This window comes from Gymnogyps californianus, chromosome 13 (assembly GCF_018139145.2).
Source record: "Gymnogyps californianus isolate 813 chromosome 13, ASM1813914v2, whole genome shotgun sequence".
Taxonomy (NCBI): domain Eukaryota; kingdom Metazoa; phylum Chordata; class Aves; order Accipitriformes; family Cathartidae; genus Gymnogyps; species Gymnogyps californianus.
The window spans coordinates 19,869,341-19,882,177 of record NC_059483.1 but is presented as its reverse complement, the minus strand read 5'-3'; the positions used below and the strand labels follow the sequence as shown (position 1 = coordinate 19,882,177).

The window sequence follows — 12,837 nt, the reverse complement described above, 5'->3', positions numbered from 1 at the left end:
CCGGGGGACAAGCTTGGGTGGGCATGGTGCCCCAGAGGGACACGGGTGAGAGCCGGGGCCCCTGATCAGGGCACGGGGTGTAGGGCTGGCACGATGCCTCAGGTGCCCGCCGCAGCCCAGCGCCGACTGGGTGGCCGTCGGAGGGTGCCCGTGGCTGGGAGGCAGCTGCCAGCATCCCAGGGTGCGTGTGGGGTCCGGGCATGTCGGCACCCGTTGGCCCCTGTGCCGCTGCCACCGGGCTGTCGACACCCTGACACACGAAATCACCGCTTCCCTGAAGCTGCCCGCGCTGGCACCACACTGGCGACTCACTTCCAGGCCAGCGGGGCGGCCTTCCAGGGGGGTGCAGCAGGCTCAGCATGGGGGTTCCCAGCTGGGGGGCAAGAGTGGGGCCAGGGCAGGCACAGCTTTGCGAGGGGAGCCGTGGGGGTTATTTCTGTTGTGCCCATTCTTTGTCTGGTGTCCCTTCCCCCCCGCTCCATCAAGGGCTGCCTGCGGCAGCAGGAGGTGCCAGCGCTGCCAGGACTTGCTGCTGTTCCCAGGGATGAAGGAAGATGCTTTACATCCCGATGCACCGCACGGATTTGTCCTCCCAGCGCCCCATTGCCCTCGGGCGGTGGGGCTGCGGGCCCCAGCTGCACACAGGGACTTTTCCTCCAGCTGAGCAGGGCACTGCCTCATGCTGCCGGGGGGACTTTGGTCCCAGGAGGGGCTGAACACGCCGAAAACGGGCTCCCCTGCCCTCGTCACCTGGCCAGCCTCAGCACTCCCCAGGCTCCCGCCCCGTGTGTTGTGCAAGGCCCGGCGGTTACGCTGGCCCCGCGCCTTACCCAACAGCTCCTTCCTCCGGCTGCGCGTCTCCGGCTCAGTTTCGACATTAGCTGGCCCTGGCCAGCTCATCCTGGGGTTTTTGCCGCTCCCACCCTCCGGCCGGCGCTGCCTCCCGCCAGCACAGCCCTGGCTGCCTTGCACCGCTCCCTGGCAGCCTTCCCGGCCCCCAGCGGGTCCCCGGGGCTGGACTGCACTGTACCGAAACTTGGACCAAACCTCCCCCCAGCTTGGCCATTTGGCCCCCCCCAAGTACACCCATGAACGTGACGAGACTTGACTTAGGGTCCAGATAATGTTTATGAGCAAAGACAAGCGATTACACTCTGGCAGGAGCATAAATACAGGAGCGGAGTCCCTGCGCTAGCCCTGCCGGGTCCTTCCCAGCTCCCTTGGTGTCTGGGTGCCACCCCGGTGGCTCTGCCCCTCCTTGGACACCCATGCCAGCGCTCGGCTGACAGCCCCAAAACGCGGGGTCGGGCCATGCCTGGCGTGCCGCAGCATTCATGGGCACTCAGCCCCACACCAGTGCCTGGGGATGGCTGGGGAGGAGGTGGCCCCCATGCAGCAAGCTCAGTGTAGCTGGCTCAAGAGGCTGGGTTTGGGGGGCAGGTGCCCCTGCGCCAAGGGGAAGACCCTCCTTGGGCTGGGGGGGCACCAGGGCCCCGTGCTAGTAGGGTCTCCTGGGGGCTGCGCCTGAGCTGCCCCCTTTAGTGTCCACTGCCCAGGAGCCAGCACCACGAGCCCACAAGCACCCCGATGGGCACCCCGGTACCCCGAGTCTCTCTGGGGCTCCTCTGTGTCCCCGTGGGGAGGTGGGCAGGACCCCGCTGTCCCAGCCAGGGCAGGCCGACCCGCCACCGGGCCTGCCAGCGTCCCCAGGGACAACCCTCTCACAGCCACGGTGGGAAGGGTCTGGGCTTACACAGATACCAAGGGGGCAAACCTGCCGGGCAGGGCTCCGGGACTGCCTGGCACTTGGGGGGCTCGGCTCCCCCAGGGCAGGGAGAGGAGCAGTGCATGCCCCGGGCCAGCCCTGTCCCCCGCCTGGGTGGTGTGACCCGCCATCTGCGGGCACAGCAGCATAGGGGTCCCCTGAGTGCTGCCACATCTCCCCTGGGGACCCCCACCCTTGGCACAGCCACAGGATAGCAGAGAAAGGAGGGTGCCAGGCACAGGCAGCAGGACCCAGGGGCTCAGCTCCCCTCCAGCAACCCTGGGGTACTGGTAGCCCCACTCCAGGACCCCCACAATGAGGGATGGAGCCAGGGGCTGCAGAGGAAGAGCAGCCCCCCACCTGGGGGGCATTGCCTGCAGATCAGAGAAAGTCCTGCTCACCCCTTCCCCTGGCAGCTGTGCACCCCGTCTCTAACACCCAGGTTGGACAGTCCCATGGGTGGGTTTCCCTGTGCTCCGGGGTCCCACCATGCCCTCTCCCCTGGACTCACGGCCCAGGCTTGCCCGGGGGATTGGCTCCCCGGCACAGCGGGGGCTCCCCCAGCTGGCACCATGCCCTGGGCCATGCCCATCAGTACGTCTGGGGCGTGAGGATGAAGAGTCGGTCTTCCTCCTTGCGGATCCACTTCATGAGCTTGTTGACAGCACTGATGGCGCCGGCCTTGGTCCCCAGGGGACTGTAGCATATGTAGAGCTCGAAGGCGCTGGTTACCTGGGCGAAGAAAAAGGGTAGACATTGGGAACGTGTCTGCGCCCCACTTGGGGCTGGCACTGCATCTTCCCCTCGCGGGCTACTGGGAACGGGAACAGTGGCTCCAGTGCCGGGACACGAGGTGGCAGCGGGGTACCCCAAACGGGTGGCATCTGGTCTGCTCAGCAGTGGGAGGACCAAACCCCAGCGTTTGCCCCCGGAGTGGGTTTTCTCCGCAGCACCGGGGAATTCATGACAGCGCATGGCACAGCCCTTGGTGCCGGAGCTCGCCAGCTCCCGCTGCTATCCCTGCCCGTCCCTCCCTGGCACAGGGGTGCACGGGGACAGGCTCACCCCCAAAAAGGACCGTGCATGGGCTGGGGGCCACCCTGGGGACCACGGAGCTGGTGCTGTGTTGTGCCACCACCTCCTTACTCCGCCATGCAGGACCAGAGAAGGCGGGCTCACCCAAACCCTGCAGACGGCCCTTACCCAAGCCAGGAGGTTCTCACGGGGGCCCGTGAAGTAGATGTTCTTCAGGGGGCGCGAAGAGTTGTGAGCCCGGCTGTGGAGGTACTGGTAGAGCCCCAAGAGCCTCTCCTTCTCCTCCTCCCGCACGTAGGGTGCCTCAATCTCGGGGCTGCAGGAACACAGCACCCTGTTAGCCCCCATGGAGAAGGCTTGCCCCACACCCCACGCCATGGCTTTGGCCCGATGGTTCCCCGGGGGCCTCACCTGGTGAAGAGCCCAGAGCTCTTGGACTTGTAGATGAAATGCCGGAGGTCGGGGATGCCCACCTGGGCAACGCTGTAGAAAGGGGTGCGCAGGGCCTCCTGCAGGGCATGGTGCACCCCCCGCCGCCGCAGGCGCTCCTGGAAGCGCCGCTTGCAGTCGGAGACGGTGAAGAAGTCCTCGCGGTCGGTGGAGACCAGCAGGAGGCACAGGTCCATCTCCTGCTCCAGGTAGGAGATGTGGGCATGGAAGAAGCCGCTGGAGTTGAACTTGGGGAGGCAAATGGGAGTCCAGGCTTCACCCTCCCGGAAGGAGGAAGAAGAGCTGATGAGGTTGAAGAGCAGATGGAGGTCAATGGGGTGGAGGAACTGATCCTTCTTCCTCACGAGAGACACCAGCTGGTTCCCGGACAGGAGGATGGAGAAGACCAGGCTCTTGGCCTTGGCCTGCTGGAGGCTGGTGCTGACAGCATCCCGGACGCTGGCGGCCAGGGGCAGGCAGCGCACGGCGCCCATGAGGAAGCTGGGGTCGTGGGCCATGAGGTCCAGCAGGTTGTCGGTGATGCGCTCGGAGCCGGCCAGGAGCCTGCGCAGGTCGTAGTTCTGCTTCTGCTGGAAGATGTGGTTGAGCTGGGTCCAAGTGAGCAGGCTCAGGATCTGATAGTAGATGTAGAGCAGCTCGTGGGCAATCTCTTGCTCCGACTGCCGGGTCCGCGCCACTGCCACCAGCACCAGCGGGCTCCTCCGCACGAAGACCACCTTGTAGCCATCTGCTTGGGAGGGAGTCCCCGAGGGGGCCGGGGACAGACCTGTAAGCCTGTCTCCCCGGGGCTGCAAGGGGGAGCCAGGCTGCAGCCTCCCCCCAGCAACCAATCTGCCCCTGGGGACAGCTAATGCAGCCCACAGTGGCAGGGACACAGCCAGGCAGGCCGTGTCACCCCCCTGTCCCACTCCCCCCCAGGGCTGTACCTGCATGGATGGACCGGATGGCATTTTTCTCGGCCTCCAGGAAGGACACCAGGGCCATCATGACACCCATGGTGCTGGAGAGGGCCTCCTCAGAGCCGTAGCGGGAGTACACGGGCTTGCCTGCCTCGCTCAGCACGAAGACATGCTTCCGGTGCATGCGCCAGGCGTCCATGGTCACGTCCTCCTCCTCCTTGCCCGACAGCACCGAGTCGCGGTGGGCGGTCTGCGGGGACGGCTCCAGCTTCCCCTCCTTGCTCTGCCTCATCTCCTCCTCCAGGTCGAGGGCCATGCCCGTGAGCTGCGTGCTCAGCTCACTGAAGTCCTTGCTGATCTGCTCCATGCTGGTCGGCTCGGCCGGCTCCCCCCGCCTCTCCTCCGGGCTCCGCGCCGCGGCCGCCCCGTCCTCGGGACTCGTCAAGTCCTCGTAGGAGCGGGTGTGCACGAACATGGCTCCCTCCTGGCCCGCCCCTGGGAACAACGGGCCGTGCAGCGTCGTTCCGCCTGTCCCCCACGCTGAGGCAGCGGGTGGGCGGAGGGTGCAAAAGGGACAGGGGGTTGCAGGGAGGGACCTGCCGCCATCCCGCGGCACCCAGGGGTGCGGGTCCTGCTGGTGGGGAGTCGCCAGTGGGCCCGTCTCCCCCTGCCCGCGGGGCTGCGGAGGGCCCAGCCCGCATAACGAGGAGCTGCTTTTTTTTTTTCCCCTTGCTTACCCTCGCGGCGAGCTCTGCCCCGTACCTGGCTCCGTCCCCTGCGCCAGCCCCGGCGTGGGGCTCTCGGACCGCTCCGCGTGCTGCCCATCTCCCGGCGCCAGGGACCCGTTGGGCACTTCCCAGCCTTTCTTCTTGTGGACATCCGCAGCCATTCCTCAGGGCAGGACCTGCATGCGACCCACGGTGTCACCCCTCTGTTCCCTCACCCGCAAAATGGGTCCCGAAACGCTCCGCTCTCAAGCGGGGGCCACGCCAGCATCCTCGGCCCAATCCTGCTGGCTCAGCAGGCAGCACTGAGTCCTGGTGAGGTGTCAGGAAAGCCGCTGTAATCCAGCAGGATTTCCTCCCTCCCGCGGCCCCAGCTCCTTCCAGCCCCCCGGCCCTGGCACCTTTCATCCAGGCTTGGCCCCGATTTCCCCCGAGCGCTGGGAAAGCCGCTCAGCCTCCCTCTGCCGCGTCCCGGCAGCGAGGGGGAAGGGAGATGGCCCTGGATGGGGCTGGTCCTGCACACCAACGATCCCAGAGGCCTCATGTTTGCAAAGGGCGGGTTTTATGGCCCTCCTTGGCCTGGATTAGGTGGCTGAGACGAGACCAGGCTGGTGACACTCCTCCTGAGGCCACGGCCGCTTAGATGGTGTAACCCCCTGCGAGCAGGGTGCCCTCTCAAGCCCCTGCCCAGCGGGTGAGCCCTCCCGGGCACAGCCCGCCTGTGCCTCCAGCCCCGGCTTTCCTCCCTGCCCCGGGGGGAAACCGGCCCAAAACTGAACGAACACACACACACGCACACACATACACAAGCGAAAGCAACAGGAGGAAGGCAGGCTGGCCCGGGACCCTGGGCCTCCGAAACCGGCTGGTGGGGAAGCTCACGGAGCCCTGGCTTCGCTCCATGCTCCGTGACACCTCGGGCCCCCCAGCCACCCAGACCCAACCCCAGCAGGTAACGCCGCACCTGGGGGGGCCGGACCCCGACCCCAAAAGCCTGCGACACCCCAACAGCCCTGGACGGTGCCGGGCTGCGGATCACGGCCCCGTCCTCGCCCGACCCTTCCCCTCCTGGCTGCACCGCCGCCAGCCTGCTGCCCTTCCCCGCAGCCCCCCGCGGGCGAGGGTCTCCCCGGGACCGCCGCGACCCAGTGCGGGGCCCGTCCCGGTCCCTCCCCCGCCCGGGGGTGGTCACCGCTCCCGGAGCAGCGACCCGGTGCCCCGGGGAAGCGCCAGGCCCGGGACCCCCCGCAGCCCCGAAGGACAACGCGCAGGGACCGACCTTCGCGGCTCCTCCCGTCGGCGCCGGAGGCCCGGGCGAGCAGCGCGGCGGGCGCAGCTGCAGCGGGGGCCGCCCGGCAGCCCCCGGCACGGCCTAGGCGGGGCGGGGGGGACGACACCGGCGGCGGGCGGCCGCCTCCCGCCCTGGCCCCGGCCCTGCCCGCCGCGGCGCCGCCGGCATGGCGGCACCCCGGCCCGGCGGGAACCGCCCCCCGCGGCCTGGCCGGGCCTGGCCTCGCCGCCCGAAGGTCGGGCGCCGGCCCCGCGGAACCATGGGAGCTGTAGGCAGCACCCGCTCCCCGCCGCCGCCGCCCCGCCCCTCCGCGACTACAACTCCCGGCAGGCTCCGCCCGCCGCGCGGAGCGCGCTGGGAAATTGAGTCCGCCCGCAGCCCTGCCGGCGCGGGGCATGGCGGGAGCGGTAGTGCGGCGGCCGGCGGGGCAGGACTCCGCTTCCCAGAGTGCCGCGCGGGGGGCGTACGGGGAGCGGAAGTTCCGGTTTCTCGCCGTGGTTGCGCTAGGCCTGGCGCGGCGGCGGCGGCGGCGGTGGCGGCGGAGGTGAGGGGCGGTCTGACCCCGCCGGCCCGGCCGCAGCCCCCCTCCCCCCCCGCTCCCCCCCGCGGGGGAGCGGTGGCGGGGGGCTGCCCGGTGCGGAGGGGGCTACCTGGCGTGGCGGAACCGGGCGGGGCTCGCGGGCTTTGCCTGGGGAGGGGCGCGCGGGTGCGGGTTCTGGTGTGGGGCCGCCGGGGTGGCGGAGCTGGGGCGGCTCCTGGGGGTCTCCCGGGGTACGGGAGCGGAGCGGGGACGTCTCTCGAGGTACGGGAACGGGGCAGAGTCTCCCGTACGGCCGCCCGGGACAGGGAAACAGGGGGACGGGGGTGTGTGTGTTTCTGGGGTGTCCCCTGGGATAAAGGGGGGGGTCTCCCGTAGTGTCGTGAGAGGGGAGCGGGGCGCGGGTCTCCTGAGGGTCTCCCGGGATGGGGAAGTGTCTTCCCGTGGGCTGTCCGCGATAGAGGAGTGTGGGGGGGGGGCCCTTCCTAGGGGCCACCTGGGGTAGAGGAGCAGGGGGTTCCTCCTGTGGAGTCCATCAGGATAGAGGGGGTGTGTGTGTGTGTCTCTTTTGGGGTCACCTGTGACAGGGGGGTTAGTCCGAGGCTGGGGGCTGCCTTGGCTGCAAGCTGTGAGGAAGCAGGTCCGGGCCCCGGCATGGCCTCATGGCTGGCTGTGGGCTCAGTCTCCTTGTCAGAGCCCCACGCCCCAGTGGGACAGGGGCCGTGGGCTTGGGCAGCTCGGTCCCTGGTACGGGACTACCATGGGGTGTCCCGCATGGCTGTGCTGAGCATTGGGGCTGGCCATCTGTGTCATTGTCAGTGGTTGTGGTGTTTCTGGGTTTCTCTCTGTTATTGTGAGGCCCTGGTCAAAATTAGGGCTTCTTTCACACTGTGTCGTATGCCTTTCCGTGAAAAGTGTCTCCAAACACTTGTGTTTTTAAAAGGGATGGACAAAAAGTGGGCTGGATTCATGCTAGGAGGCAGAGAAAGGTGATCAGGGCTGTCACTGGGAGTGTGTTAGCTGATAGCAATCCTCAGTGATGGGCTAAGTGGGATTTTGGACTGTAAATAAAGGCTTAGGTGGAGGCAGGATGTGGCCTGGCTCATGCTGGAGGCTGGTGAAGGCCGGGTAATGCAGTGGTCGTGAACTACTAGGAGTAATAACAGTGACCTCTCACGTTTTGTTTTGTAAAACAATTGGCACCACAAGAGTTTGGTGTTGTTGCTGGTGTGTGGTATTAATTTTGGAAATGCTGCTGAAGGTGGAATCCACTTTGCTATCCCAGCAAAGGTGTTGGTGGTGTGAAAGTCTCTCCCAACACTCCCTAGCTGGGAATGCGCTCGTGACATCCTGTGGGACAGGCAAGGTCAAGATAATAATGGGGGGGATTTAGAAATTCACCTAGTTGTTTCTAATACATGTTTTTAAAAGCATCATACAGCTGAAAAGCACACACATCCCCTTTTTTAAGTGAAAACGTCCGGCCTGACACCCAGAAGAGCCAAAATGGTTCTGTCTCCTTTTGCTTTCAAACTTCAGTGACATGGTTTTGGTATTTCTTCTGGATTAGACATCTTCAACTTTAACATTGGAAACAACAGGCTTTCTTGGCTACTTGCAGTTTCTGTAGTTTGGGAAATGTTTTCTTTTGTACCTCCTGTAGTACTCGAGTTTCACAGAGGCTTTTTTCTTTCTTCAGCCTTACAAAAACTTTACTGGGCGCAGAAAGTTGTTCCACAGCAAATTACTTCCTCTGTTCTTTCAGCGTAGTCTTGTGTGTAGTTATGTGTTTGATTTCCTCACGGTCTATAAATACCAAGTCTGGCAGCCTTGGCAAAATCTGTTTGGAGAGAAGTTGTGAGTATCCGAGTATTTTTCTGAAAATAGCATCTCTTTGAAACTTCACCTTGCCTAATCCGTCACCAATTTCTCCTCTCTCCCCCCAGATTTGGAAAACAAAGTGCAGAGTTGGGTGTAAGTTGGTCAGGAGATGCTCAAGGACTGTGCTGGCATTCCTTACTCTGCCCCTTGCCAGAAATCTTTAATTATTCCTTAAGAAGGACAGCTTCTTAGTCTGGCTCAGTTGCATGATTCTGATGTACAATGCCATCATTTTACCATAGTATGGTGCAAATTGAAATAAGAGATCCAAAAGAGTCTGCCGTCAGGCTTGGCACATGCAGTTTGGAAAGTGGAATCGGGAGCGTCCCCTGTGCGGCAGTGCCAGGCGCTGGGCTGTCTGGGGGTGCGCTGGGGAGGGCAGGGGCACGGTCCTGAGGAAGTCCTTGGGTGTAAATGCCAGGGAGCATCTGGAGCTCCATCAGTCTCTCCTGGGAGGGCTGCGGGACCACCGGTCGTTGAAGGGACTAAGACCACAAAAGAGCTTCTTCTCCTTTGAGACTCACCTTCTGTATCTTCACTGGAGCCGAGGCTTTGCCACCAGGAAAAAGAGCCAGCTGGGATAGGAGGAGGGAAATATAATGCATACTTTCAGGATGTGTATCTGCCCTCCTGAATATTCAGTGTAATTGTAACAGCTATTTATTGTCATAAACGAACTCTCAATCTGGGCTCTGAGAGTAACTGGACCACGTTGTGCGTTCTGCGGCTGCGTTACTGTGTCACTCTGAAACGTCCTTTGTTGCCATCTCCTTCAGATGCGTGGTTGTGACTGAACTATGGCAAAACTAATTGATGCACAGTTCCTAGCACTTGAGGGTGGACTTTTGCTGTGCTTTGCTGTTGGCCTGGCCCCAGCCCCGGGCTCTGTTGGTGTGTCTTTGGCAAACAGCCTTACTCACACTGGCCCATCTCCCAGCATCTGCCTGCGAGCAGGGAGGTGGGAGCTGAGCTGGCTGTTACCTGAAGGGTAAATCCTGATGGCATCCGATCACAGCATGCATCGTTTGGAGCAGTTGTAGCAGGGCGTACCTTCAGGAGATCTTGGCGTTGGTGGAAGCCAGTCTAAGAAGTTTCTGTCCCTGTCCTGCAGTTTGCTGTCACCTTGTTTTGTGGGGCTGTGTAGTAAACCGTATCGCTGAAATAACCTGGGTTAAATATAACTCTTTTTGGAGGGTCATCCGTGGTGCAGACCCAGAAAAGCACACGCTGGCACAACTAACACATTGCCAAAGGCAGAGCGGAGGGAGCTCAGGCTGAACAGGGGACTGTCGGAGCCAGTGTTGCTGCCTGTGTTATTGAACCATGATCTCATACTCATGGATGTTGCTGCATGGCTCAGCTGATCTATGCCAGGCCTGATATCAGCCCAACGGTATGTTTCTCCTGGTCTAGTAATTTGAATATTATGTCCAAACAGTTCCCAGCTGGCAAGGGATATTTTTTTTTTAAGCGTCGGTAAGCTTGTTGACTTAATGAGAATGGGAGTTGGGGAGGAAATCCAAAAGGGAAGGAGAAGAAACACCAGGTCTGCAGGCTGCAAAAGATCATAGATAAAAGGACTGGCTGATGACAGCCACCCGTAATGATGACTGCCATAACCATCTCTGCTCGCCTGTCCTCTCTGTGGAGGGTGCAGCGTCAGTTCTCTTAGATTCACCTCTGAGAAAGAAAAAATGATAAAGCTTTTTATCCTAGCTGTTGTCCTCCATAAGTGGAGGAAATCCTTGGGACCAGGCAGGTGCTTGTTGCATTGAGAGCCATGTAAAATGTGAGCAGACCAGTGCTCTTGGGCTTGAGTGGCCAATTGAATGAACCTGTTTCTTTAGAAACGGCGTTACAGCGGATGGATCGGTGGTGGTCGTACAGGTTGACTTCATTGGCCGTCACACCCTTGCATACTGAGGCCTGCCAGGCCCTGCTGTCCCCGGCTCCCACACGAGCATTCGCTGGCTGGTGATGGACCCCGGCAGGAGCGGGTACTCCCTCTTGGCAGGGCAGCTCCCTTTAGCTCGTTGGCACAGGCGGCTGCCGGCAGTGGCATCTGGAATCGCTCCCCGTTGTAACGTCTGTCATAACCTGCTCTTTCGACTGCCACTGGTATGGCAGCACTGGCCTTTGAAAGTGAGAAGAAACAGGATCTTGTGTGCTTTTCTTCGAGTTCAGCTGCTCTAGCCAGGCCCGATGGTGTCTGTCTGTACTGTCTTCTGTTCCACCTAACCACTGCGGTTAGCTGAATCCTGCTTTTGAGCTGCTTTGTAGCAGCATGTGAGCCCCAGGTCTCCTAACCTTGGCCTGGTGGCATGGCAGCGCTCCTGAACCACTGCACCTGGATTATCCCGAGCGCGGTTTGAGACCATCAGGTTGCTAGCTACCTCATTTTGCTCTATGCTTTGCTGCAACCTTTTTTTTTTTTTTTTTTTTGGGAAAGACGGAAGCACTTCCCATTTCGAGTCCCAGCTTTGGCAACCACCAGGAAATCCTCACCTTCCCCGCTGGTGGGAGGAAGTGGGTGAAATTTTAGATCTATGTTGAGGCAAGTGTTATTTGCGGCACTCAGCTTGATGAGGGCAGTGTTGAAGAACGGTGCCTGTAATGTTTTATTGGCAGAGCCTACTCTGTTATCTACATACTTTTGAGGGCAGAGTAACCATAGTAGACCAATAGTAGTGATCGTTTCCTTGAACAGCAAAGAGCTTTTGGCAAAAATAGTTTGGATTAAACATTAATTGCAAACTGTTGTTCGGCAACGGTCCTTGTTGTTTATAGATTGTGGCGTTCTCACATTTCTAGCTACACTCCGAATAGTGTCAGACAGCACAGTATGTTGGAAAGCTTTATGTTAATCAAAGCAGATATCAAATTGTTTGCCCACCCATATTGACAGTTTGATTTCAGAAGTCGTTTGATGCTTGCAAATCTGAACGTGGGGAAACACAACAATTAAATTCATTCATGCCTGAGTGTGGTCTTGTATATTTGTGGATCCTGATCAGATGTTGCGCATACCCCTTCTAACCAGCAGTGTTTTTCTTATGTGATATGTGTTCTTTACCTTGTGGCTTATTGTCATGTTATTTATTCAGCAGGTTGTCTTGGTGTTCTTAGAGTGAATTAAGCATTTCTGGAAGCCTACCAGACAAGATCAAAATGTGGGGAGACCATCGACAAGGCAACAGAATGGGGTCTTTTCGGTAAGCATTGGAATGTACAGTTTGTTTCAGCGACATTCTTAAATACAATAAGCCATAGGAACTTTCTGTTTGTCAGTATTTCTGCGCATCCTCCCATAAGCAGACTATTTTGGTAAAAGTTCTGAGGTCTGTGTGGAGCTAGGTATGATTGCCAAAGAACAGGCAAGTTAAGTGACAGTGTAACTTTCTGCATTTCTGTGAAGTTTTTTTATTTCTTTTTTTTTTAACAACATCTGCTTTTAGTATTTCTATTCCTTCTCCACACCACCTTTTCTAGTGATACTTAGTTTAGTGTTGTAAGCTAAGGTGATGATATGCCATATGGATTTTGGTGCTATGCGCTGTTAAGACCTAGAAGACAAGCGCCTAATAGTGTGATGTTGATTCTCTTCGACCGTGGTGCTTGCCTTAGCTTCAGAAATACTGACACCTTCATTGCACACAGGATTTTATGCAAACTTTCAGAGTTTAGTTCTCTCCATGAGGTTAAGTAGACCGTATATCCCCATGTTCTTGGCGGTACTCCTTCATAAGACATTTTTGAATGTCACTGAAACTGTTTTAAAGATTCCTATGCAACTGACCTGCACAGCATGATATTTTTCTTAGCTTATATTCCTCTGGTTGTTACTAGGCCCTGTGTTTGCAAGAGGGCTCTGGGTATAAAAAAAAATAAAAATGGAGGCACCAAAAGCTAGGGTTTTCCTCTGTTGTGCATAATTCTTTCACCCTTTGCTCACGTGTCCACCTCAGTTACTTCAATATCAACGTGATAAAGGTACTTCCTCATGGCATACCTTAGGCTTCTGCAGTAAGAATACTTCAAATAATTGTCCAACTGTAATGTGTTGAGAAAGCTGATGACATTTGAGCTATGAAAACCAGTATCCTCCAGAACACATCTTAACGGTATTGATGAGGGAGTGATTGTGTTTTGTGATGATATCAGTAGGGCTGTTCTGCTGATTTTTAAGTGGGTTTATTGGCATCATTCTTTACTGTATTGGGTGGGGAATTCTAACCTTGAACTACGTTTTAATT

At 59.3% G+C, this 12,837-nt stretch overlaps 2 protein-coding genes across 5 annotated transcripts in view; one reads left to right on the top strand and one right to left on the bottom strand.

Annotated features, from left to right (window-relative positions):
- Nucleotides 1-1,109: 1,109 nt before the first annotated feature.
- On the bottom strand, nt 1,110-6,272 carry MON1A (MON1 homolog A, secretory trafficking associated). 3 transcript variants are annotated; one of them, XM_050904797.1, is made up of 6 exons: nt 6,154-6,272; nt 4,887-5,053; nt 4,177-4,644; nt 3,212-3,977; nt 2,969-3,116; nt 1,110-2,497 (listed from the first exon to the last, which is right to left on the bottom strand). In XM_050904797.1, the coding sequence occupies exons 2-6, from the start codon at nt 5,026-5,028 to the stop codon at nt 2,357-2,359; spliced, it is 1,665 nt and encodes a 554-aa protein (XP_050760754.1). In that variant the 5' UTR covers nt 5,029-5,053; nt 6,154-6,272; the 3' UTR covers nt 1,110-2,356. The 3 variants fall into 3 exon arrangements, with proteins under 3 accessions (XP_050760754.1, XP_050760753.1, XP_050760755.1); XM_050904796.1 differs by having other exon boundaries at nt 4,177-4,689; nt 4,912-5,053; XM_050904798.1 differs by having other exon boundaries at nt 4,912-5,053.
- Nucleotides 6,273-11,740: 5,468 nt separating this feature from the next.
- RBM6 (RNA binding motif protein 6) overlaps nt 11,741-12,837 on the top strand; it is a 55,258-nt gene continuing 54,161 nt past the window's right edge. For both annotated transcript variants that reach the window (XM_050904669.1, XM_050904670.1), the window contains exon 1: nt 11,741-11,796. In XM_050904669.1, coding sequence (XP_050760626.1) covers nt 11,753-11,796 — 44 coding nt within the window. In that variant the 5' untranslated portion in view covers nt 11,741-11,752. The remainder of the gene's footprint in view (nt 11,797-12,837) is intronic.